The 23,764-nt window shown below is 34.4% G+C and overlaps 1 protein-coding gene across 2 annotated transcripts in view; it reads left to right on the forward strand.

The window, feature by feature from the left end:
• LOC129975025 (MAM and LDL-receptor class A domain-containing protein 1-like) overlaps positions 1-23,764 on the forward strand; it is a 170,514-nt gene that overhangs the window by 108,823 nt on the left and 37,927 nt on the right. For both annotated transcript variants that reach the window (XM_056087888.1, XM_056087889.1), the window contains exons 58-65: positions 746-934; positions 2,464-2,613; positions 3,513-3,790; positions 6,250-6,481; positions 8,971-10,138; positions 12,321-15,882; positions 17,443-17,957; positions 18,624-22,520. In XM_056087888.1, coding sequence (XP_055943863.1) covers positions 746-934; positions 2,464-2,613; positions 3,513-3,790; positions 6,250-6,481; positions 8,971-10,138; positions 12,321-15,882; positions 17,443-17,957; positions 18,624-22,520 — 9,991 coding nt within the window. The remainder of the gene's footprint in view (positions 1-745; positions 935-2,463; positions 2,614-3,512; positions 3,791-6,249; positions 6,482-8,970; positions 10,139-12,320; positions 15,883-17,442; positions 17,958-18,623; positions 22,521-23,764) is intronic.

A 23,764-nucleotide genomic window follows, 5' to 3' on the forward strand; every position in this document is an offset into this window, starting at 1 on the left:
TCGTTAGCACAAATACATATAAACAGTCAAGGAGTTGGGGAAGACCCCAGGAGTTGCCTAGTAGATATGGTTGGTCAGCTCCTGATTTGATAAAGTCTAAAATTTTATACGGATCTATTGATAAAATCGTATGCCAAATTTCAACTATCTGGCTTCATATGATTTATAGTCAAAGTGCTCACACGTACACGGATGGATAAATAGGCATGATCTTTGTAGATAGATTTCATCTAAATTTAGCAGAATCTTAAAGTTTTAGCTTAAATAAACTATATCAAAGTTCATTGATTAACATTTTCCTTTTTTATTAATTAGAGTTTTCACAAATCGACTCATCAATTAATTCCAAAAATGGTTATCTATCGAACTCAGGTGGAATAATATGTATATATCTATCAAAATCCTGTGGCTAATGAGTTTGAGGATTATGGTATTTTTCTCTGAAAAAGAAGAAAAATATCGGTAATTGTGGGTAAAAGTAAAGTCAGCTCAGATCCTTTAAATTAATATTTTACTCATCATTTAAAACCTTTCTCTTTTTTTCTATTTCTCACATTTAATTTCCTGAAATTGCAGGCACTATTTTGTTACTATAAAAATTAAGAAATGGTACTAAAAACTCCATGTAAAAACTTCATTGGATAATGTCAGTCTAATTCCCGAAAAGAATAATCTCTATCATACAAATGTCCTGCTGCACAAATTTTGAATCATTTTCTGGAGCACAAATTTTTCTTTTCCACAGACGGTCAACCAGCCGGCCCACTCTGGATGAAGAAAACAAGTGCAAATACAAACTGGAAATACGGAACATACTTCTTCGAAAAATCCATCAACATGAGCGTCATTTTCAGGCCATCCAGAACCAAATTGGGAATTGGAGACATTGCAGTTGATGACCTTTCTTTCAACGTGGGACGTTGTCCAGTAATAAGTAAGTGTCCTTTTAATCCTACCTTGTCATTCGGGAGGTTTCATGCGATCAGATACACATCAATTAAACCCTAAGAGTCTGCATCACCCTAAATCGTCCTTTTCGACAAAACATTGAAATTTAAGGGCCACGAGTCACAAAAGGAGTCTTTAACCTTCCAGGCCCTTCGGAAGGAAATGATACATATTATGTTATAGGAAGGAATTTTGCAAGAAGTTGCGGAAATAAAATTGTAGTTTCTTAGAGCTGAAGATAAACGTTTTAAACCAATTCTTATTTAATATTTTGTTGACCTTATTTCCGTAAAAATAACTGGATATAAAAAGTTCAGTAATTTTTTCTAATTTATCTGAAACAATAAAAGGGAACAAATATTGCAGCATTTATGCTTGTGATTCAAATAAATATCATTGTAATACATTTTCTTTATGAAATTAATGTATATGTTTTAGCTAATAGTCCCGTCTGCGTGAATTATTGCACTTTATAAAAGTGCTTTGAAATTTTTTATTGAAATAAGATTTTTCCGTCTTTGAAAGCATATGAAACTATTCTTGAATTCATATATAATTCAGGATTGTGAAATATGCCTCTATAAATTAAATCTGAATTATATTTCCTACCATCCGTTTTTGCCGATCAGCTGGTTTACCGGAAATGGTTGTTACATTTAATTGCAATTAAATCCTTTAAGTATAGTTTAATGTTTATAGTTTCCATAAAATATCGTAACACATTAAAAAAGAGTTATGTTTATTAATTTACATTTATTTTTCTAATTGAATAAAATGAACATTACTAAGTCACATTCCTTGACAACACAGTGTCATTAAAAATGTAACTCACCATGTCATCCATCTTTGATTTTTTATGATATTTTGACTTCAGTTTCCTACTCCTCATTTAAATTACATAGATATTAAACGAAATTCTTTCTTAGATTTCCACAATGCACACGATTAAATATTTGATGAAAAAATGAAACTTTAATTCGATTTTTTTTTTTTTTTTTTTTTTTTTTTGTAATGAAACTTTGAATTTCATTACAAAAAAAATCGAATTTGTTGTTGAAGAAAAACTTGAAAAACTTCCAAAATCCAGGAAAAACATCCACCGCAATTTAATTGATATAGTTAAAATTGCAATTTTTAAAGTTTCAGAAGATTTAAAAATTGTTATGCATGGAATGTAGCACATAAAAATGTCAAAATTGCGTTTAATTATCAATTAATTAGAACTCTTTTAAAAATTAAAAAAGTTAAATTTCTAATAATTTTTTAAATATACATTCCCACTCTTAAAAGTATATCTGTACTAAAGTATATCTATATCTGTTCTACAGAACAGCGCCAACACACACACACACACACACACACACACACACACACACACACACACACACACACACACACACACACACACACACACACACACACACACACACACTTCTTCGTTTTTAATAGAGATAAATAAATTATTTATCCAATATCATCTAATAAATAATGTCATTTTTTTTCTTTTAATTTCAGGGGGACAGCCTTGTGATTTTGAAGCTGCCGATATCTGTGGCTTCAAACTTGAATCTCCCGACGGAGTGGCTTGGAAGAGAGTCCAAGGAAAAAGCATTAAGGGAAAATTAGTGGGACCGAAAATGGACAAATCGTATGGAACTTCAGAGGGTAATTGTCTTTGTTTAAATTTTTAATAAAAGTCTGTTTGAAATATTTCAGGGTTTGTATATTATAACTTGAAGTAGATTTTTTTTATTTCTAATTAGCCGCCTTTGGCGACCAGTTACTTCGCCGCGAATGTTGGTTATGTATCATTATAATTAAATTGTTCAAATATATTGTCATGACAATGATTCTTTAAAATTGTAAAATGTTAAAGTCGTGTTATTTTGATTGTCTTACATATGTCTTAACTATATTAATCTTTTTAGCGGAGACTTTTCTCATGGTATCATGGCGTTATTAAAAACTTAAATGTGACGTTCATCAATCTTTTAAATTTCGCATCATTGTAACTTCATTTTTTTTTATTCTTCTTATAAACTACATTGATATTAAATAGTCCTTCTTAAATCTTTCTTTCTTTAGCTTTCAACAATGGAGGAAATCACGCGATTAAATATTTGATGAAACAATGAAAACACTTTGAATTTCAAGGCAGCAATATGATCTGTTCTTGGAAATTAAACGAAAAAATTATTCGTAAATGAAATTGCTAAAATTCAGAAATAATTTGTCCATTAATCAGTATCAGTATAAAATCATTTTTTTTTTTTTAAATTTTGAAATGATGCAAAATTTATTTTTGTGCAATAATATTTACGAAAATTATCTTTATTAGTAGTAGTGATTGTCAAAAACTCAAGTTATTCTAAAAGAAATCAGAATTAAAAGAGCAAGTGCTTCATTAATGCATGATGTCAACAAAAATAAATGCTTTTGCCAAATATATGTATAATTCAATTAAAAAAAATATTTAGCATCAGTATCTTCGCGATTTACGAACTCAAGATATCTAAATTCAATCACAGTTCTTTTATTAACTTTTCTATAATGCTTTGTTCCAGGACACTACATGATTGTGAGACCAACAACCGGCGCCAGAATTGTGGGTGATAACAAAGCTTACATAATCATGCCGAATGTACCGAGCACTGGTGTGTACAGCAGCTGTGTTCGTTTCTGGTATCAGATGTCTGGAGAAAATGTCATCGCTCTCAGGCTGTACATGAGGACGCCCGAGGGAGCACTGCCACCATTTTCATTGTGGTCTCACTCAACCAAACACGGTGACAATACATGGAGGGTCGGACAAAGAACTATTGATGCCCCCTACACTCATGAGGTATATTGAAACTTAAAAAAAAGCAAATAAATATTTTGGCATTTTGATGTTTAAAATTCAAAGGAATTAAAATTTGAAGTAGCTTTTCGGGGGGCACTTAAAAAAGAGATCAGAAACTCAGTGAAGTAGGCTCTCGCTTCCTAGAATGACCACATTTCAGTTGATGAGCGTTCCTTTTGCGAGAGAGGTTACTATGTCGATCGTTTAACACTAAACATAACGGTAAACATACCGGTCATCGGACTTTATGTTTTCTGATTGAATGTATGAAATATGAATATTGGAAAGGAAATAAACAAATTAACTTTAATATAACTAAACAAAATTGTATATTGTCAATTTCTATATATTACAAATGCAAAGAATAAGAATTTTTAATTCATTGCTTGTCGCAATTTTTACATATACAGGGTGTTTCCATTGTACATATTCCGCAAACACATTTTTTCACATTTAGAACAAATTTTGATGGTTTTATTTTTGCTACAATATCCTATTTGACATGTCTTACATTGATAAGAATCTGTAATAGATTTAGGCATCGATCGTTTTGTATTTGTTCTTTCTTTTGGTTGTTCACCGGCTTCTCGAAAATCGGCGGCTATTTCTACTGCTAACTGGAGTAAAAAATCTTGCCTCGAGATATTTTCGTCTATCGTTTGCTTGTACAAAATCCAGGCGTATGTACTGATTTAACTGAATACAATACGTTGAATCCGCATTACATCATTATTTCTGATCCGATAACCATATAAGGCAATAAATTGTTCTCCCGATCAAATGACCGGTTGTGGTAGATTACGGTATACGACAAGTATTATTCAAAATTAACAAAATACAAATAAAAAATGGAATATTAAATATATATAATTCTTAGAAAAATTTGTATCAAATGTGCAAAAGCGATAAGATGATATTCCCATTTTCGATGCAAAAGTTCATAATTGATCATTTGACCGCTCATGGTAAGTTTAGTGTTAAGGTCATTCTATAGTTAACCAATGTACCTATATTCTGGTTCTGCATGCCAAGCGTGGTAGATGATATCTTTTATATCTCGATTACTGTTATAGCTAAATATGTGTTGCAACCCAATGCTTATTATGAGGAGAGGATAAAAAGCACATTTGTGTCTGGCAGTAATATGACTTAAAAAAATCTTTTTGCAAAGGCATTCTTAAAAAAATTGTATGTTCTTGGTTAGAATCATTTGGCATTCTATCAGAAATAAGGAATTTAATTGTTTGTAGTCCAATGAAAATACTTATATAATAAAATAATCAAAGGGCAAAAATGGCTATTACTTATTTCCTGATTAACACTAAAGAGTTTTATAAATCGAAGCTTTTTCAAAGTAAGCATTTACAGAACAGCTTCTATAATTTATATTGCATAGAGGATGATCTCATTGATTATCTCTGCATGGATATTTGTTGCGTTGATAAACGTGTTTGTGTAACATTATTTTATCGATGACAGGATATTTACATGTTTTTAATTCTAACATATTGAAAATTATAATTAAATAATTTCTTGGTTTGGAATTAAAATCAGCGTATTATTTTGAAATATATATATCAGTCTATATTATCAGTTTGGAGCCCTTGAATAAGTTGCGCCCCTGGATTACAGTGTAATTTACCATTGGATAAGACAGACCTATCTTTCGGCCTGCCCCTAACAGTTTCTATTAAATGTGTTATACTTTAGAACATTATGGTACTATTTTATGCACTAGCTACCATTATTGTAAAATAAATATTCCATACGAAGTTTTATTTTAATAGATGTGTCATCAAAATTTAACCTAGATTTAAACTTAACATCTCAAAAAAGTAAAAATGCTTGTTAAATTTTCAGAGTGACATATTGATGGAATTCCATTATAATGTACTTTCATAAATGGCAATTTTCTTTTATAATTAATTACTATCAGCTAGGATTTTAGCAAGGATTTGCTTTTTTTAAATCATTAGTGTCCATAGGTTTCGGTGTTTTATAAAATGAATTTAAAATGAATCTTATTTCTTAATTTTTATTTTAAGGAAATAAATAATTATTATATCTTAACTTCGTTCTAAAATGTTATCCCATTTCCTTATCCAATTTTCACTTATTTATTTAATTAATTCTGCACATGCTCTTTAAAATGGCTAAACATTTTCTCATGCTCCCAATGAAGGGATAAAAGTCCCTAATGCTTAAAACATTCTTTCAAAGATATCTAAGATTCCCTTTCAAATTGACACGTGACAAAGAAATCCCTATTAGAATCTCATAATAAAATAACTGAAGGGGAAAATTTCTGTCTCTTTTGCACATGTATTGCGATATAAACGGACGTCAATTTTATCATTGCTTCTTGTACAATTATGCCTCCCGGGATGAAATAACCTGATTAATCTTCTGATTGCTCAAAAAATTCTTATCGAACTTCAAACTGTTTAATTTTTGTGTAGATCCTTTTTGAAGCTGTTTTGGAAAGAGGAGACAAAGGATTCATCGCTCTTGACGATATTGTAGTGAAAGAAGGAGCTTGTCCGAATCCAGGATCTTGCGATTTTGAAAGCGATCTCTGCACTTGGCAGAATGCTGAAACTGGCGTGGACATTGAATGGGTGCGAAACTCAGGGCCAACACCGACAGAAAACACAGGACCAGACGTTGACCATACTCTTGGAACTGAATTAGGTAATGTGTTAAACTGAATACTCTTTTTAATATATTTCATATGATAAGAAACACCAACCAAATAGCTGAGTTTAGATTTTTTTTAAAAAAATCAAGTCTGACTGAAGTAATTTAAAGGTCTCCCAAAATTAACGCAAGATTTGAATTTGCAACCATTCATGCAGTAAAGTATTGGTAACCTTTATTTAAAAAAACCATTTGACAGTTGTAGTCTAGGGTTAGTAAAAATGGAACTTACACTATAGAACAATTGTTGAGCCGGCGTCCTAGTATAGGGGTAGCGCATCTTCCCCGTGATCTGGGCGTCCCGGGTTCGAGTCCCGGTTTGGGCATGGTTGTTCTTCCTGTTCTATCTATGAGATGTGTGAATGTGCCCTCCTGTAAAAAGGGGTTGTGCAAGCGAATGAGTGATGCGTGAGTAGCAAAGTCGTACTCTTGGCCCTAGTTGGCGCTACGATAAAAACAAGAGGCGTTCCCCCTTAGGCTTAAATCGGCTGTGTTTGAACAGCAGGCTTGTCCGTGGCAAGTGCCATAAGAAACAAACAATTGTTGAACAATGTTTGAAATATATTAAAAGTCTGGTGGCCAGAGTTCGAAAATTTAAGAATTGGGTCCCTGGATCATGTGATTCAACACCATTGAATTTCTTTCTATGGGATTATTTGAAATCAAAAATAATCCCATGGAAAGAAATTCAATGATCCCACCAGCACGCGTGCATTAAAGAAGGAAATTCAACACTGCATCAACGAAATTCAGCCATATTTCTGCAAAATGGACATGGAAAATTTCGACATAAGAAAAAGAAAAGCCGTGCAGGCCATTTTCCCGATGTGTTTATTCCATACATAACCCTATCCTGTGTAATTTAGGATTCAATAAAAATATAAAAATGTAAAGAAAAGAAACTGTGTTTTTTATTTAATTCAAATCTTACATTAACACATTGTTCTATCGTGTATCTCTCCATTTTTACTATCCCTAAACTATCAGCTCTGAAATTGTTTTTTAATTGGATAGCCAACACTTTATTGCACGAATGGTGGCAAATTCAAATCTTACGTTAAATTTGGGACACTCTTTATAAAATGAAAACCTAATACTTGTATTTCATCAAGAATGATTAAAAATATTAAAATAGTTAGAATTATTTAGAAATGGAACATTTTGGAATTACTGACGTATTATTCTCGATGTGTTCTTTCATGGGCTTTTTTTCGTCTCCTTTCGTATTCTCTAGAAATCGATTTCTCAAAATTATTTTCATTCAATATGATTGCATCAATAAATGGAACTGGATTTAATAACATACACTCTGTGTCTGAAGAAAAGAATTCGTTAAAGATCTTATTAACGAATGCTTTCTGCTCATTGGTTCTTGATATCATGGTTTAACAATATCTAATTCAATTACTATTCGACGTTGCTAGCATTATAAGCAACATTTTGTTATCCAGGTGGAATCATTCTCTTTTTCTCTTTCCTCACAGACTTTGAGTTTTCCGAAAGTTGCAAAATTAAGTGATTCGATGCAGCGAACTTTGCTTGCTTCTGTAGAAAAATGTTCCTGAATATATAAAAAACAGAATTAATTCAATTAAAATTATTCAAACTGAAACTGACCGTTTGATGATTCGTTTTTAAAGAACATGAATTTAATGACAGTAAATTATTTTTTGTCGCTGTTGATGCAAAAATGCTCGATGCCACACAATTAAATTCAATATATATTTATCATACTGAATACTTACAACAATATCATGATAATTATTGATGTTAGCCAAAATTTATTAACATATTTAACTGCCAAAACTAGTAATACTTATTCGTCCGCAGTTTCTTTCTAATAAGTATAACTCAAATTATTATTATTTCACTAATTTTTTATTGCTTTATTTTTAAAATATATATACTGCTTTATAATCCTCATCTAATTCATTTTTCTTCATTAAATATTCGGAAGAAATTATTTCATTCTTCTTCTTTTAAGATTAAACGTAATTATTGAAATCAATTTTATTAAATATTATTACTATTTTGTGAATGCCGGCGTCCTGGCCTAGCGGTAGCTCTTCTTCCGCTTGATCTGGGCGTCCCAGGTTCGAGTCCTGGTTCGGCCTGGTTGTTCTTTACCCTGTGTTCTATCTGTGAGGTGTGTGAAAGAGCTCGCCTGTAAAAAGGGATTGTGCAAGCGAGTGTATGAGTGTCATCTTCATATGAGTTAAAGTCAGACTTCTGCCCTCAGGTGCTCAAGGGTCCTTGCCCTCATAAGCTACTGCACCCCTCTTTCCCCGATCTCTTGGTCTTGGTTTGAATTGGCGTTCTATCAAGGGGGATAAGCAACAACAATATTTTGTGAATTCTAAGATCACTGCTTCTTTATGCAACTCTTTATCTATTTGCTCTCGCCATAACGCATTTTATTTAAAGTTTTTATCAGTTGCACCACATCTGAATAATTAAACTGAATACAACTGTTTCTGTTTCAGGTTCGTACATTTATCTACAAGCCGAAAACCCAGCCGGAAAACACAACCTGGTCGGAATACTCCAATCTGAATATTTCAGCCTCTCGACGGAACGATGCCTCTCCTTTTGGGCACACATGAGCGGGAAAGAAATGGGATCATTACAAATAAATATGACTTACTACGACGAAGATCAAGTGAAGACACTGAATGATAAGACATGGAGGATCGAAGGCGACAAAGGAAGCAAGTGGTTCAACCGTCAGATCAATATCAACATCGATGGACTCGAAATTCAAGAAGAGTATCAGATTCTTTTCATCGGAACGACCAAGGGAGCTCTCAGCGACATAGCTCTAGATGACATCGAAGTGACAAACAAGAAATGCTACGACGTTCCGGACGATGCCTTCGATTGCAGGGATGGCTCTCACGTGAACGCCAGTAAAATCTGCGATTTTGAACTTGATTGTCCCAGCGGAGAGGATGAATCTGATTGTGGAGAGTGTGATTTTGAGCATGGCAGTTGCGGTTGGCGAGATGAAACGAGTTATTATTACAGCCAAAAATGGGCAAGGGTTCAAGGAGAAGAGGATGGCAAAGTAAAAGGACCTGGTTATGATCATACGTTCAACACTTCAAAGGGACATTTCATGCTCGTGGATCCACGCTCCTACTACAGCTGGCAGGAGTCGGTTATGAAAAGTCCAGAAAAGAAATTCAAGAAATCCTACGCTTCGTGCATGATGAACTTTTACTTCTACCACATGAAAGGCTCTCAAGCAACGATCCGAGTCAGAAAACGAATTGGAACCGGTACTCTGGCAACGGTTTGGGAACGAGTTGGAATTTTGGCTGAAGGATGGCAACTGGGATCTGCCTATTTGGGAACAACGGAACAACCATTCATTATAGAATTCGTACACCAAAGTTCTTATGAACAAACTTATGTAGCGATTGACGACATTACATTCCAGAATTGCAGTATGCCTATGGCAAAAAAGAATTGCGGCAGTAAAGAATTTAAGTGTGGAAATGGACGTTGTGTGTCACGATATTTCCTGTGCGATCAGACAGATGACTGTGGCGATAGATCTGATGAAGATGCTAAATTGTGTGCATCGTATCCCAAACCATGTACATTTGAAGTTGCCAGCGACTGCGAGTGGGAAGTCAAGGGTAAAGCAAGGTTTGTACATCAAATTTCTACTCATTTACAAAGAAAGCATTTCATAAATCTGGTAGTTCAGAACTTGGTCTCGATTCCTCCATCGACATTGTTGATGGTTGAACCAACACCTTTTTTCTCTATTTGTAACAGTACTATATCTGTTTTACACATTCTTGTAGAATTTCCACGATTTTCTTCTCAGCGTCTTACTATTTTTAGGAAATCTCATCCTCATTTGGACGAGTTGCTTTCCAAAACTCCTCATGTTAACATTTTTAGTTTTTTAAAAAGATATTGGTTTTTATAATCATATATAAACATTGGCCACGCTTTTTAGTACTTTCCATATCTTACATTATTGTTGCATGATTTCATGATTCACATTTTTATACTTTTAGTAGATTGTAGATGTCTATTTCGTAGACATTCCATATTTCGATTTCATTATAAATTGATATAAAATATTTTAATTCCATGAGTGTGGCGCAGCTTGGCGAAATATGGCTTTTGTGTGATAAAACACAAACAAACTCAAACCCAGAACTTGGTATTCTACTTAATAAGCTCTGAAATTCTATTCAAGACAAGCAACTTGAATTTGATTATTCTCAAATAGTCACAAATATTTAACTACTCATTTTTAAACCTAAGCTAATTTAATGTAGTGCATAAATTACTGTTTTTGCTTTATTTTAATGATTATAATATTTTTTCAAAAATAACGCGTGTTAATATTTTGAATTCATTTAAACGAGTTATACTTGGTTACATAGAGTTATTTTTTGAAGGTATACTCAAATTTTGAATAAGGATATTAAAAAGAAATAGATTTAAATCTAAGTAAATATTTCACTTAAAAAAATATCATAATTCATTTAGCATTAACTAAACGATTGAATAATATTTATCCAATTTGACAAACTTATTAACTGTTTATTAATTTGTTTGAACTAAAATACTTTGGAAAAGTTTTATAAAGTTTACAATGGCTAAAATGTTCAAAATAATAATAATATCGCAAACCCTCTATCTTAGTTATTGTGACATCAATTTTATATATTCCAAGAAAACATCGTGAATTTAAAATTTTTATCTGTAAAATATTATTCTATTTGGCACAGTTTCTACTATTTCAAATAGATAAAAAAATATTTGTATAAACTTTCAAAACTGATATGTAATTTCATATTTTTGTCTCTTAAACTTGCAAGCTCTGGTTCATTTTTTTAAAAGTTTAAGAAGTTATTCATCCTTTCAAGTAATTTCTATATTTCCACACATAGGAAGAAATGTTTCTGAGTAAAATTTCTATATGAATGAAAAGCTCTAGAATTGGCTTCATACGCATTTCGGCACGAATTGTCTGTCGTAAAAACGAGCGAAAGTGATTTCCCCGTTCCAATAAAGGTCTTATCCCCCCCCTCCATCCCCTTGGATACAATTGTTGATCTTGGATAAGGTCACGAATTCCTTGCATGTCATTGACGAAATATAGTTGAGAAATATGACTTGAATCTAATTTGAATCTTGAATTGCATTTACATGCATACGAATGCGCAGACCAACAGACAGTCAACTCTTCAACAGATTTGGATCAAAATTTATTAAGAATTTTCATTTTAGATGCTAAACCTGTCTGCCAATTTTTATCTATCTAGCTATTTACGATTTGTAGGTACGTTCACTAGTAACCGAACATTCAAACAGGCTTCCTCTAAACAGATTTCGAGGAAAATTTTGATAAAAATCTACAAAATCAATTTTATATTCATATACAAAATCTCATCTATCCAGCACAAAGCGTTTTTCTGTTATTGTGTTCACAGAGAGATAGCTGGACACAATTCCGAAAATACGTTTTTTCTATTCAAAGAGATTTGAAAGGTGGAAATTCATCAAAATCTAGAATTCGTATTTTTTGACGATTCCAAGGCTCCCCCCCCCCCCATTTTGTATAGAAGAAGGTAAAATGCTAATGAAGAGTATAAGAATAATGTTTAGATAAAACAAGACTATTAAGGAAATAAAAATCTTGAAATAAATGAATAAACATTTTTATCGGTTTTTATATAGCCATAATTATTTCTATGTAGATATCATTGAAGCCACATCTATTGAAACGATCAAAAATTTTAAATTTCCAAAATTTAATTTTTTTTAAATTCTAATTAATTTTATTTCTCTTTCTTTCTCTTTTCAGAAACTATTGGAATACCGCTTATGCCTCTTCTTCTAGAGGCAGATCCAATTCCGGACCACTTGTTGACCACACTAAAGGAATAGATGCTGTCGGAAAATTCTTAAGTTTGAAACGGTACTATAACGATAATAAATATTACACATCATACTACCATAGTCCAAATTATCAAGTTAGTGGTGAAACCTACTGCTCACTACGATTCTACTACTACATGCATGGGGCTGAAGATGCAAACTTAAAAGTTTACACAGAAACAGAAAAAGATGGATGGAACTGGAAAGAAAGATTTAACGAAGTGGGTTCTATGGGTCAGAAATGGAACCGAGGCATCGTGAACGTCAGAAGCTCTACTCCCTATCATTACATCATCGAAGGAAATCCTGGAAACGTCACTGGCTCCATTATCGCAATCGATGATCTGTCTCTTACCAAAGGCTGTAAACGTTACACAGACGATCTCCCAACACCTATTCCAACTCCTCTCCCAACAAAATCTCCATGCAAGGATAGCGAATTCAAATGTATCACGGGGCAACCTCTGTGCATACCAAAGTCAAAAGTGTGCGATTTTACACCCGACTGTGCTGATAAATCAGATGAAAAGAACTGTGGACCTTGCTCGTTTGAACAAGATCTTTGTGGATGGCAAAACGAGAGTCCCGGTAGGTACGAATGGAAAAGAAGAGTTGCTTCCGAAGACGATGAGTTTGGACCTAAGACAGACCATTTGAACTCCTCCAGTGGATCATTTGCTTATGTGACAGAAGGCTGGGGATATTACAACGATCCTGCTTTGTTGGTCAGCCCTGCTCTTCCAGTAACTTCCTCTCATTGCGTCATGGCGTTTTGGCTAAATGTTAACCCAAGTAATGCAGGAAACTTTTACGTTGAACACAAAACAGGCAATTACTATTACTCAAACTTTCTCAAAATCTGGACTATGCCTAGCTCGTTCCAGAAGGGATGGCAGCTAGTTGAAGTCAAAGTACCCGAAGCAACCTACAAAGGATCTAAAGTCAGATTTAGTAGCAAACCTAATTGGAGCTGGTGGAATACAGACGATAAAATCGTGGCCATTGATGAAATATCTTTTATTAATTGCAACCCGAAAGAGCTCTTAGTAGACTGTGATTTTGATGACGATAACTTCCACGATGGTTTTTGTTTCTGGAAGCCGGTTGCTAATACCGCGGCAAGATGGAAGCGTACTAAAGGCACTACCGAGAAAAATTTCACAGGCCCTACTTCCGATCATACAACAGGACATGGATACTATTTATATACTGACAATACAAATGCAGGATATTATGGAACAGCTCAAATTGTAAGTCCAACTTTGCCAATGAATTACCCTGAATACAGCTGTTTTTCATTCTGGTATCACATGTACGGTCAGCATATTGGAACTCTGGGAATCGATACAAGTTATTATTGGTCGTGGAGGAGACAATGGACTCGCACTAGGAATCAGGGTAACCAATGGAAATTTGGAGAAGTCGAGATTATATCTGTTAGAGACTATACCATAAGAATTTCCGCATTTGCAGGTTGGGGATCTCAAAATATCATTGCTGTAGACGATTTCAAGATGACTGATGGACCATGCCCTCGAACAGCTTATTGTGACTTTGAACAAAATTGGTGCGGATGGAATGCAACTTTTGAAGGTTTAGCTGGTTTTAACCGGACTCAAGGCAGTGGAAACTGGAGTGATGAAAAACCAAATGTTGATCATACTACTGGCTCAGAATTCGGTTATTTCATATATATGCCATACAAAAGGAGAGGAGATTTAGCAAGACTTGAAAGTCCGATGTATGATAATTACGGAGAAATGTGTGTAAAGTTCTGGTACAATATGTTTGGAAATGATATTGGTACTTTAGCTGTTTATCAAAGAACAACCCAAGAAGGTAGACTAGATAATTTGAAGAGTTTGTGGAAAAGATCAGGTGATCATGCAGGAGGGTGGAAACTTGGCCGAGTTACAATGAAATCGCTTCCTAGCTTTTATATCGCAATCGAGGCACAAACAGGTGAAGGTCCAATTGGATACATAGCCCTGGATGATATCCACGTAACACATGGATCTTGTTCAGATCCCGGCTCATGTAATTTTGAAATAGATACCTGCGGGTGGATTAATGCCGATGCATTTGCTGATGTCGATTGGATAAGAAGAACCGGCCTTGATGTTAACCAAGGTAAAGGACCCGCAGTAGATCACAGCACAGCGACTGCCCAAGGTCACTATATGTATGCTCTTTTGACAGGACTTAAGGCAGATTCCAGATCAATGCTTGCCAGCGAAGACTTAGAAATTTACCCTGATTATTGTTTATCTCTCTGGTATAATATGTTCAATACAGTTAACACATCCTTACTAATAGAACAGTCAATAGTTGGAGAGGGATGGGTGGATCAGACAGAAATTAAATCGGCTGATGTCATGTCAGACACCTGGATTAAAATTGAAACAAATATTTCTGTCCCAGATGCTGGAGATTTCTTCCAAATAGGTCTTACCGCATTCACGAGCACTGCACAAGACAATGTCACTCATCGTGGTATAGCAATAGATGATTTGTCCTTAACAAAATCTGTCTGTGGTCAACAAATAACTACAACTATTTCTCCACCCACTACCACAACTGAGTATCCTCCTAGCAAATTCGATTGTACCTTTGAAGCTGATTTGTGCCTTTGGGAAAATGACCCAGACCAAAATGCAGCAAAATGGGATCTAGTTGTTGGACACGCAGAGAAAAAATTAACTCGCCCGAGAACTGATCACACGACTTTATCAACCAGTGGACATTATTTAACTCTGAATGATGCTTCAAAAAGATCATTTTTCGCAAAAGCCAGGCTCTTTAGCCAAGATGGTTTTGATCCAAATTCAGGAGTTTGCTTTAAGTTTTGGTATCACATGTATGGAAATGACCCAGGTTCTTTGTATGTGAAAGTGCAGGATTTCCACGATGAAGACAAAGTTGAAACAATCTGGTATAGATCAAAATCTCAAGGTCCTGATTGGAAATATGGACAAGCATATATTATCAAAACCTACTTCTTTAAAATAATGGTGGAAGGGGATGGAACATGGTATGGAGATATTTCCTTGGATGATTTCTCATTGAACGAAGGAGACTGTCCACCTCTTGATTTCTGTGATGTGGAGCACGACTACTGTGGCTTCACTCGTGATCCAGAGAGCGATTTCCAGTGGAAACGAGGAAATGGTTCGCGAACCAATGGACCAGATGTTGACCACACCTACGGAACTATGCTAGGAAATTACTTCTATGTTGATCCAAAAGAGAGAGTTACTAAAGGTAAAGTAGCAAGACTTGAAAGCTCCCTTTATAAACCAGAGAAAAAGTGCATGCGATTTTGGTACTACCTTTACGGAATTGATGTTGGAACACTGGAAGTTCTACTAAGGAATGGAGATACAAAAACATCGAAATGGAAAGAAGACGGCGATAACACTCAGTTTTGGCATGCATCAGAAGTCACGATCGATCAAAAACTTCCCATAGACTACAGTTACATATTCCAGGTATGTTATATAGAATTTCTTTTTTCTCCTCAGAGAACAACTTCTTAAAAAGAAATTCTTTTGCACACTTTTAAATATAATAAGCGAATTATTTTGAATAAATCGAAAACAATGGGTTTTCTTGTAGTTATAAAATAATATAGTAATAAATAATGTAGTAATAACCAATTGGGAGGGTCTTCCCAAAACATTCTCGCATACTCTGTAATAAAGATGTCATCTCCTTCCCATCGAATAAAATTGTGGAATTGGGTAAAACTAAACTACGAATGCGTACAAAATATTGATTGGCGTGAATTTATTATTTTTACTGAATTTATCATGTGATCCTTGGCGATATTTTGAGAAATTAGCCTTTGGTATACGGTTAATAGGACCCGAAAATCGAATTTGTGCTTTATACACGCTGTTTCCACCGATTGAAACCAAAATCTGACAAAGAACTACAATTGTAAACACTAAATCGCATGCAATATTTCATATATTTAATTTATCGCGTTTGCATGCCTGTGAAAATGCAGATAGACAGATGGTCAACCCAGAGACAACTTTAGCTCCAAATTAGAATGGTATCTGCATTTTAGATGCTAAATCTATTTATCAAATTTTATATTAGTTCTCTTTGTTTTATAATAATCGTGTTAATTTATATTTGGACGACCGGACAGACAAACTTTCTCTGAGAAGATTTCGCTTACAAGTTGACAGTAATCTACAGATTTCGTATAAAATTCATTTACCAAATTTTGGCCATATGGTTCAAAACTTTTTTGAGTTTTCGGGTTCACAATTCAACCGACAGACAGATATAATGCCAAAAATATGTTTTCTGAATTCAGGAGCTCTGAAATCTGGAAATTCATCGAAATCTAGAGAAACAGCACAGTTTTGAACTTCTTGTTATAGTGACTGCTAAGTAATATTATCGCCAAGCTATTTCTTTACTAAGCTGTACTTCCTAGAAGTTACGATTCTTGAGTTCAAGAAGTCCACTCACCTTTAGCAAATCAGCAGTTGTAATGGTGCGGAGGCCAAGCGTCCTATTAGCCCTTTTCTAATTATGCCGCAGAATTAAACCAAAATTATACTGCGATCTGATACAGGCCTTCATAGGGGAGTGGGGCCTATTAGGGAGTAATCGGTTAAAAACTGATTCTATTTACAAATTCAATACAATTTAAGTTAAATAAAATTGTTTTAAAAAATTGACTTTTCGGTTGAGACAAATAGAGTCATTTTGGAATAAAAAAATCGCTGCATTATCATTTATAATTCAGAACTTATATATTAAACTATTTGCCAATTTTATATTGAAATAAAATGTTTGACTTGATGAAAACAAATAAATAGAAAAGAAAGTCTTAAAAAATTATGCCAGATAAACATAAAAAATGTATGAGTAATTGAAGAATTTTTCCTAACAATTTTTAAGATACTTGAGTCAAGAGGAAGCAATATTCCATACTCACCAATATGGAAGCAGCAATTTTCTTCAAAAATAAAACAATAATAATTGTTGAATGCATGCTTTTGATGAAGTATTATTTTATATCCTATTAGGTAACAACAGGCTCGGCGTATTCAAAAGGATTAATTGCTTTGGACGATATATCCGTGAAAACTGAATGTCCACCAATCGGTTCCTGCAATTTTGAGGATGACATGTGCTTATGGTTCAACGACCCAGACGCTGACCTAGATTGGATGAGAGGATCTGGCGAAATCACAGAGGCTGGTCCTGAAACTGATGTTACATTCGGCAATCAATTTGGAATCTACCTGTACGCCCATGTTTTGAACGACTGGCAATCGATTCCCAAGCCCGCTCGACTCATGTCGCCCTATTTCCAACCTGCCATAAAACGTTGCATCAACTACTGGAATTACCGAAACGGAACCAACTTCGATGGCGCTCTGACTGTCTCCATGTACAATGATGCCACCGACGAAATCGTAGAACTGCAGCACTTCACGCAAGAAAAACTCGGCAGATGGAACAACGAACAAGTCCAGATTGACCAAGACGAGGGTGAAGGAAAATATCAAATCATCTTCGAAGCTCAGCTGACTACAACGTGAGTAAATGTGTATAATATCTTAATTCATCACACTGATTTTAATTAAATACGATTGAAAAATTATGGATTAATTAATTTATTTATATGGCATCATTTTGTTATAATCAAAATCTAGTTATTATAAGTCCCACCAGATAGCAAGAGCAATTAGGTGAACAATATTAGGTTAAAAAAAGGATTGTTATTGTTAAGTAATAAGTATTTTTAAAATTTTTTCATGGTAAAATAATTTATCTGTTTTAAATAATATTTAGGTGTTTTTAGACTTAGAGCAAACACCTATCAATAATAAATTTAGCCTTTTAATTAATGAATGAAGAGCAATGGTTACCATAAATTAAAATATGAAGAAACAAGCGTCTGAGAGTTTCTTCTGATTTTTCAAATTTTTGAATACAGTATTTAATTTATAAACTAAAGAAATGCTATATTTAAACATTCTTTATTATACTATTTATCTCAAGGTTTTGATTGTAAACCAAGCGTGCTTCGAGTATTAAGGAAATTATGAATGATGTTTTATATAAATTGAATGCATTGAAATGCAAGCTGATATTTAAAATCATCAAAAAATAGATTTTTGTAAATCGTTATAGGAATGAATAATTCTGAAATAATTATTGTAGCTCTCTCTCTCATTTTTCTGTTTATAATTTTTTACAGGAAAAACACTTTCATAGCTCTAGATGACATCACAGTATACGAAGGAGAATGTAAACCAATAGAGGACAGAAAGCCCGACTTCACGTGTGAAGATGGTCAAAATCATATCTCGGATGACTTTAGATGTGACTTTTACAACGATTGCGAGGATGGAAGTGATGAAAAAGACTGTGGTACTAGCTGCGACTTCGAAGCAGATGAGCCTCAACCTTGCAACTGGAGATCTCAAGCTACAAATAACGAAGCAGCCTGGAATCGTACCCTTGCTAACTATACTGAAATACCAGATGTCGATCATACAAAAGGAGTATCAGGTCAAGGTTATTACATGAAGGTGAATATATTGCAGCGTTGGTTATATAAGGCTGAAGCTCACTTCAACAGTCCTCTGCTTATACAGTCTGCAGCCTCATGTCGCATGTTCTTCTGGTATTATTTCTATGGTTTGTGGGACACTGAAGCTCTTTATGTATATTTAGATTCAGGACATCAAACGTCAACTACTGAGATTTTCCGTTTAGAAGGAGACCATGAGAAATCTTGGAGAAGAGCTGAAGTTATCGTTGGCAGAGTACAGAACAGGTTTAGAGTGGGAATTGTTGGAAAAAGAGAATCAGCAACAGGTGTCATTGCTATTGATGATCTAGAATTCGAAAACTGCTACATTCCAAGAACTACAGAAACTAAGGAATGCAAGGAAGACCAATATTTATGTCAAAATGGAAACTGCATACCTAAAGATCTTGTGTGCGATTTTGTCGATGATTGTGGCGACTATTCCGATGAAAATAGACTCCTGGCCACTTGTGATGTATATCCTGGAAGATGTGATTTTGAAGGCAATAATTACTGTGGCTGGAAGCGAGCTCCCGAAACGGACTACATGTGGCAATTAGCGAAACCAAACCCTACTTCATGGTACAATAAGGTTCTAGTTACTCGTGATCACACAAGAAATTCAGCAAATGGAAAATTTTTGTACTTCGGTAATGGATACGTTAGAGGAAGTGTGGCAAGAATGGCGTCGAAAGTTATGGAAGCCGCTGATAGTTCGTGCAAATTCAGATTTTTCTACACCTATGGTACTATATATAATTCAACTAAATACGATCAGATGAAAGATATAGGATCCTTAACTGTTTATGCTCGAAGAGACGAAATTAATGTTTGGAAAGTAATATTTACGACCCGAGAACCGCCCGGACAATTTTATGAAAAAGTCGTATTACCTTTAGGAGATATCAAAGAACCATTTGAAATTATTGTTGAAACTCGAATAGGTAGGGAGAAACCATCAGGAGGATGGGCCGTGGATGATGTTTCATTTACATCAGGCTGTGTTGTGTCAAACAAAACTCTTCCTTTAAGTATTATAGATCCAACAGAAGAACCAGAAGAAAAATGCAATGCAGGACAGTTCCTATGCAAAGCTGACAAGCGTTGTATCGACAGTGAAAAAGTATGTGATTTTGTCCCCGATTGTTCCGATTATGCCGACGAAGCCAAATGCGGTACCTGCAATTTTGATGATGACACAAACCCTACTTGTGGGTGGAGAAATTCCATAGGAAGAAGATGGGTAAGAAGGAAGGGTAAAACAGGTTCTAATGGACTGACATCTGACGTCTCTGGAAAAGGCTATTATATGTATGTGAGCAAAGAAAACACAGGAACAGTATCCAGTTCTTCTTACTTGAGATCCGTCAATTTCCAACAGGCAGCTGCAAGTTGTAAAGTAATTTTCTATTTCTTTATGTCTGGAATAACGGATGATGAAGTTTCTCTAAAATTGCAACTGCAGACCAAAGACTTGAAAGACGTGATGTTATGGGAAGAAGTTTCAGATCAGGGACAAAATTGGCAAAATGCAACTGTTAGCATTAATAGAAGAGATCCCGGCTGGCATTTGGATTTCATAGCTTCGAATGCCTTCAGTAAAGGAGATATAGCAATCGATGATATTAAATTTGTAGACTGTGCTCCTCCAGAAAAAAGAAAATGCGCTCCCAACACCGAATTTATGTGCGATAATAAAGAATGCATTAACAGCTCTTTAGTTTGTGATCTCAGCGACGATTGCTCTGATCGTTCAGATGAAATAAACTGCACAGATTACTTAGAGAGATGTGATTTTGAGAAAGGATGGTGTACTTGGACCCAGGATACTAAGGCTGATGTGCTATGGAAACGAACATCAGGAGCACAACTTGCAGAAGGTACTGGTCCGGACAGAGATCATACCAAAAATGATGAAACTGGTTACTTCCTGATGGTTTCAAGAGAAAGTATTTACTATCTTTGGAAAACTCCAAAACTTTTCAGTACTCCATTCATGGCTGACACTTCTGGAAAATGCAAACTAAGATTCTGGTATCATTTGTATGCTTCTTATACAAGCAGAATCTCTGTCCGTGTTCAAGAGGCCGATGGCTCTAAATCTATCGAGCTTGCTAAGTTTTATGGTTCCCAAGGGGATGAATGGCAGAGAGCAGAAGTCTCGTTGACAAATAAATTCAATTTCCATGCTGTCATTGAAGGCATCCCTAGTTCTGGCAGAAAAGGAGAAGTTGCTATCGACGATACATCTTTTACTCCAGAATGCATCCCTGTATATACCGTAATTACTACACCATTGCCAACCATCCAACCTAAAGGTATCTGTGATAAAAGAGGACAGTTCACCTGTGAGGATAATTCGTGCAGGCCGATGGATGTTGTGTGTGACTTCAAAACTGATTGCCCTCTTGGTGGAGATGAAAAAGATTGTCCAGCAATATGTGACTTCGAAAGTGGATCAATATGTGGTTGGCAGTCTCTCACGAGAAGAGGTGATGGAGTAGAAATAAATGTTACAATCGCAGAAGATGCTAAGAATATATCTCCAGTGGCTCCAAAGGTAGACAAAACAACAAATACTAGCCTGGGCTCATATGTAATTATCCACACAAGCCTCGATACCAAAACTGGCCCCGTAGATGAATTCAAAAGTCCTTTGTTTGCAAAATGTGCTTCACCATGTAAATTTTCTGTTTGGTATGTACTTAAAACGACATATTTTAAACCTGTCATTTCGATTACAAGTGGCGATGAAACAACAAATATGGTTGATATCGTTCCTTCTAACACTTGGACACTTGAAACATTTGGAATCGGCCGACAAAACAATTTCTCTATAAGCTTCAATAAAAGAGGTGGTTTCTATAGATCAGATTTCTTAGCCATTGATGACATCGAATTCTTAAACTGTGCACTTCCGAAGAGATCAGACGATATATGCCTAGGATTCCGCTGCCCAGTTAGCAGAGCTTGCATTGATGAGTCAAGAGTCTGCGATTTAACAGATGATTGCGGCGATGCTACAGATGAAGACGGTTGCGCAGACAAGGAATTTATTACAGTAGATTTTGAAAACAATACATTTGGTATTTTCAAACAATTCACAGATGATTCCGCGCCACTTAACTGGGAAATAAAAAAAGGATTAACGCCATCCCATTCCTCTGCGAGAATCGGTCCACCTTACGATCACACGCTGGCTAATAAAAACGGTCGCTACATTGCCATGTCGAAAGGCTATTCTGGTGGTTTGAATGAAAAGGCACGGCTGATATCAGATGTAATGTACAGTGTAGCCAAGGGAGAATGCCAAATGAGATTCTATTACTTCATGTACGGAAAGAATGTGAACCAACTGAACATCTACACGACCATAAAAGATAAAGATGCCAAGGATTATAAGCGAATATGGAGACAAACAGGAGAAGTTGGAAATTTCTGGATGAGAGGAACTGTGGGTCTCAATGAAACGGTGCCATTCCAAATCATTATAGAAGGCAAAGCAGGAATCAACAATGACCTGATTGCCATGGATGATATTTCTTTCTCACAAGGATGCAAGTAAGCAAAATTTGACGTTATATTTCTTTTTTATTGTAATTACAGTAATTTATCATGATTATTTTATTTCCAGAGATTTTATCCAAAAGTAGTGCATTTCGTTTAATGTATAAATATTTGATATTGGTGTAAAAAATTAATATAAACTACTTTAATCAGAGTCGTCTTATTCTACTGAAGCTGTATCCCAAGGATGCTTTTATTCAAGAGGACATATGAATTTAATATACAAATTTCATTTCAATTTTGAATTTAAAAAAAAATATTTAACAATCAAATGCGTTAAAAGTAATGTTATTCTTAGGGTTTGTAATTTATTTAACAATTAAATGCGTTAAAAGTAATGTTCTTCTTAGGGTTTGTAATTTATTTAACAATCAAATGCGTTAAAAGTAATGTTCTTCTTAGGGTTTGTAATTTATTTAACAATTAAATGCGTTAAAAGTAATGTTATTCTTAGGGTTTGTAATTTATTTAACAATCAAATGCGTTAAAAGTAATGTTCTTCTTAGGGTTTGTAATTTATTTAACAATTAAATGCGTTAAAAGTAATGTTATTCTTAGGGTTTGTAATTTATTTAACAATCAAATGCGTTAAAAGTAATGTTATTCTTAGGGTTTGTAATTTTATATCCATCGAGTTTATAATGATAATACAAAGGCCATTAATTAGAAAAATCTTAAATGAGGTGTTTAATAGATGCTACTTTCATAGCTATTATTAAAATAGTTAACTGAATTATGATGTCTATTATCATTGAAGTTCATCAATTCCGTTTTTCATCACATCATAGAACGTGATTTTAAGGAATATTTCATTATAATTTTTTAAAGAGCTGTGTTATTATTTTAAATACAATAACATTGGATGTATTTTCAAAGACATATAATTTTCAGAAAATTTTTTATGTGAGTATATTTTTTATACACAATAATATTAAGCATAAAATTATTGATTATATTTTATTTAAAAAAAATTAGCTCTTCCCAAGCGCTTAAATTTGTGGTTACGGTTTTAACAAGGCTCAATCTAACTTTAATTAAACCATTTTTAAGATACCCATGATATATCCAATGTAATAACTACCTGTTTTTCTTTAAATGAATTTATTTGCGTTTCAGCGATATCTAAACAACACTTGTATCCCTAAAAGCACTACAAATCGTATGCCACCAGGTAATTATTAAAAAAAAAAAAAACTATCCCGATAAATGAATTTATACCTTTCACAGAAGCAGATAAA

The sequence above is a fragment of the Argiope bruennichi genome, chromosome 7 (genome assembly GCF_947563725.1).
Source record: "Argiope bruennichi chromosome 7, qqArgBrue1.1, whole genome shotgun sequence".
Classification (NCBI taxonomy): Eukaryota; Metazoa; Arthropoda; class Arachnida; order Araneae; family Araneidae; genus Argiope; species Argiope bruennichi.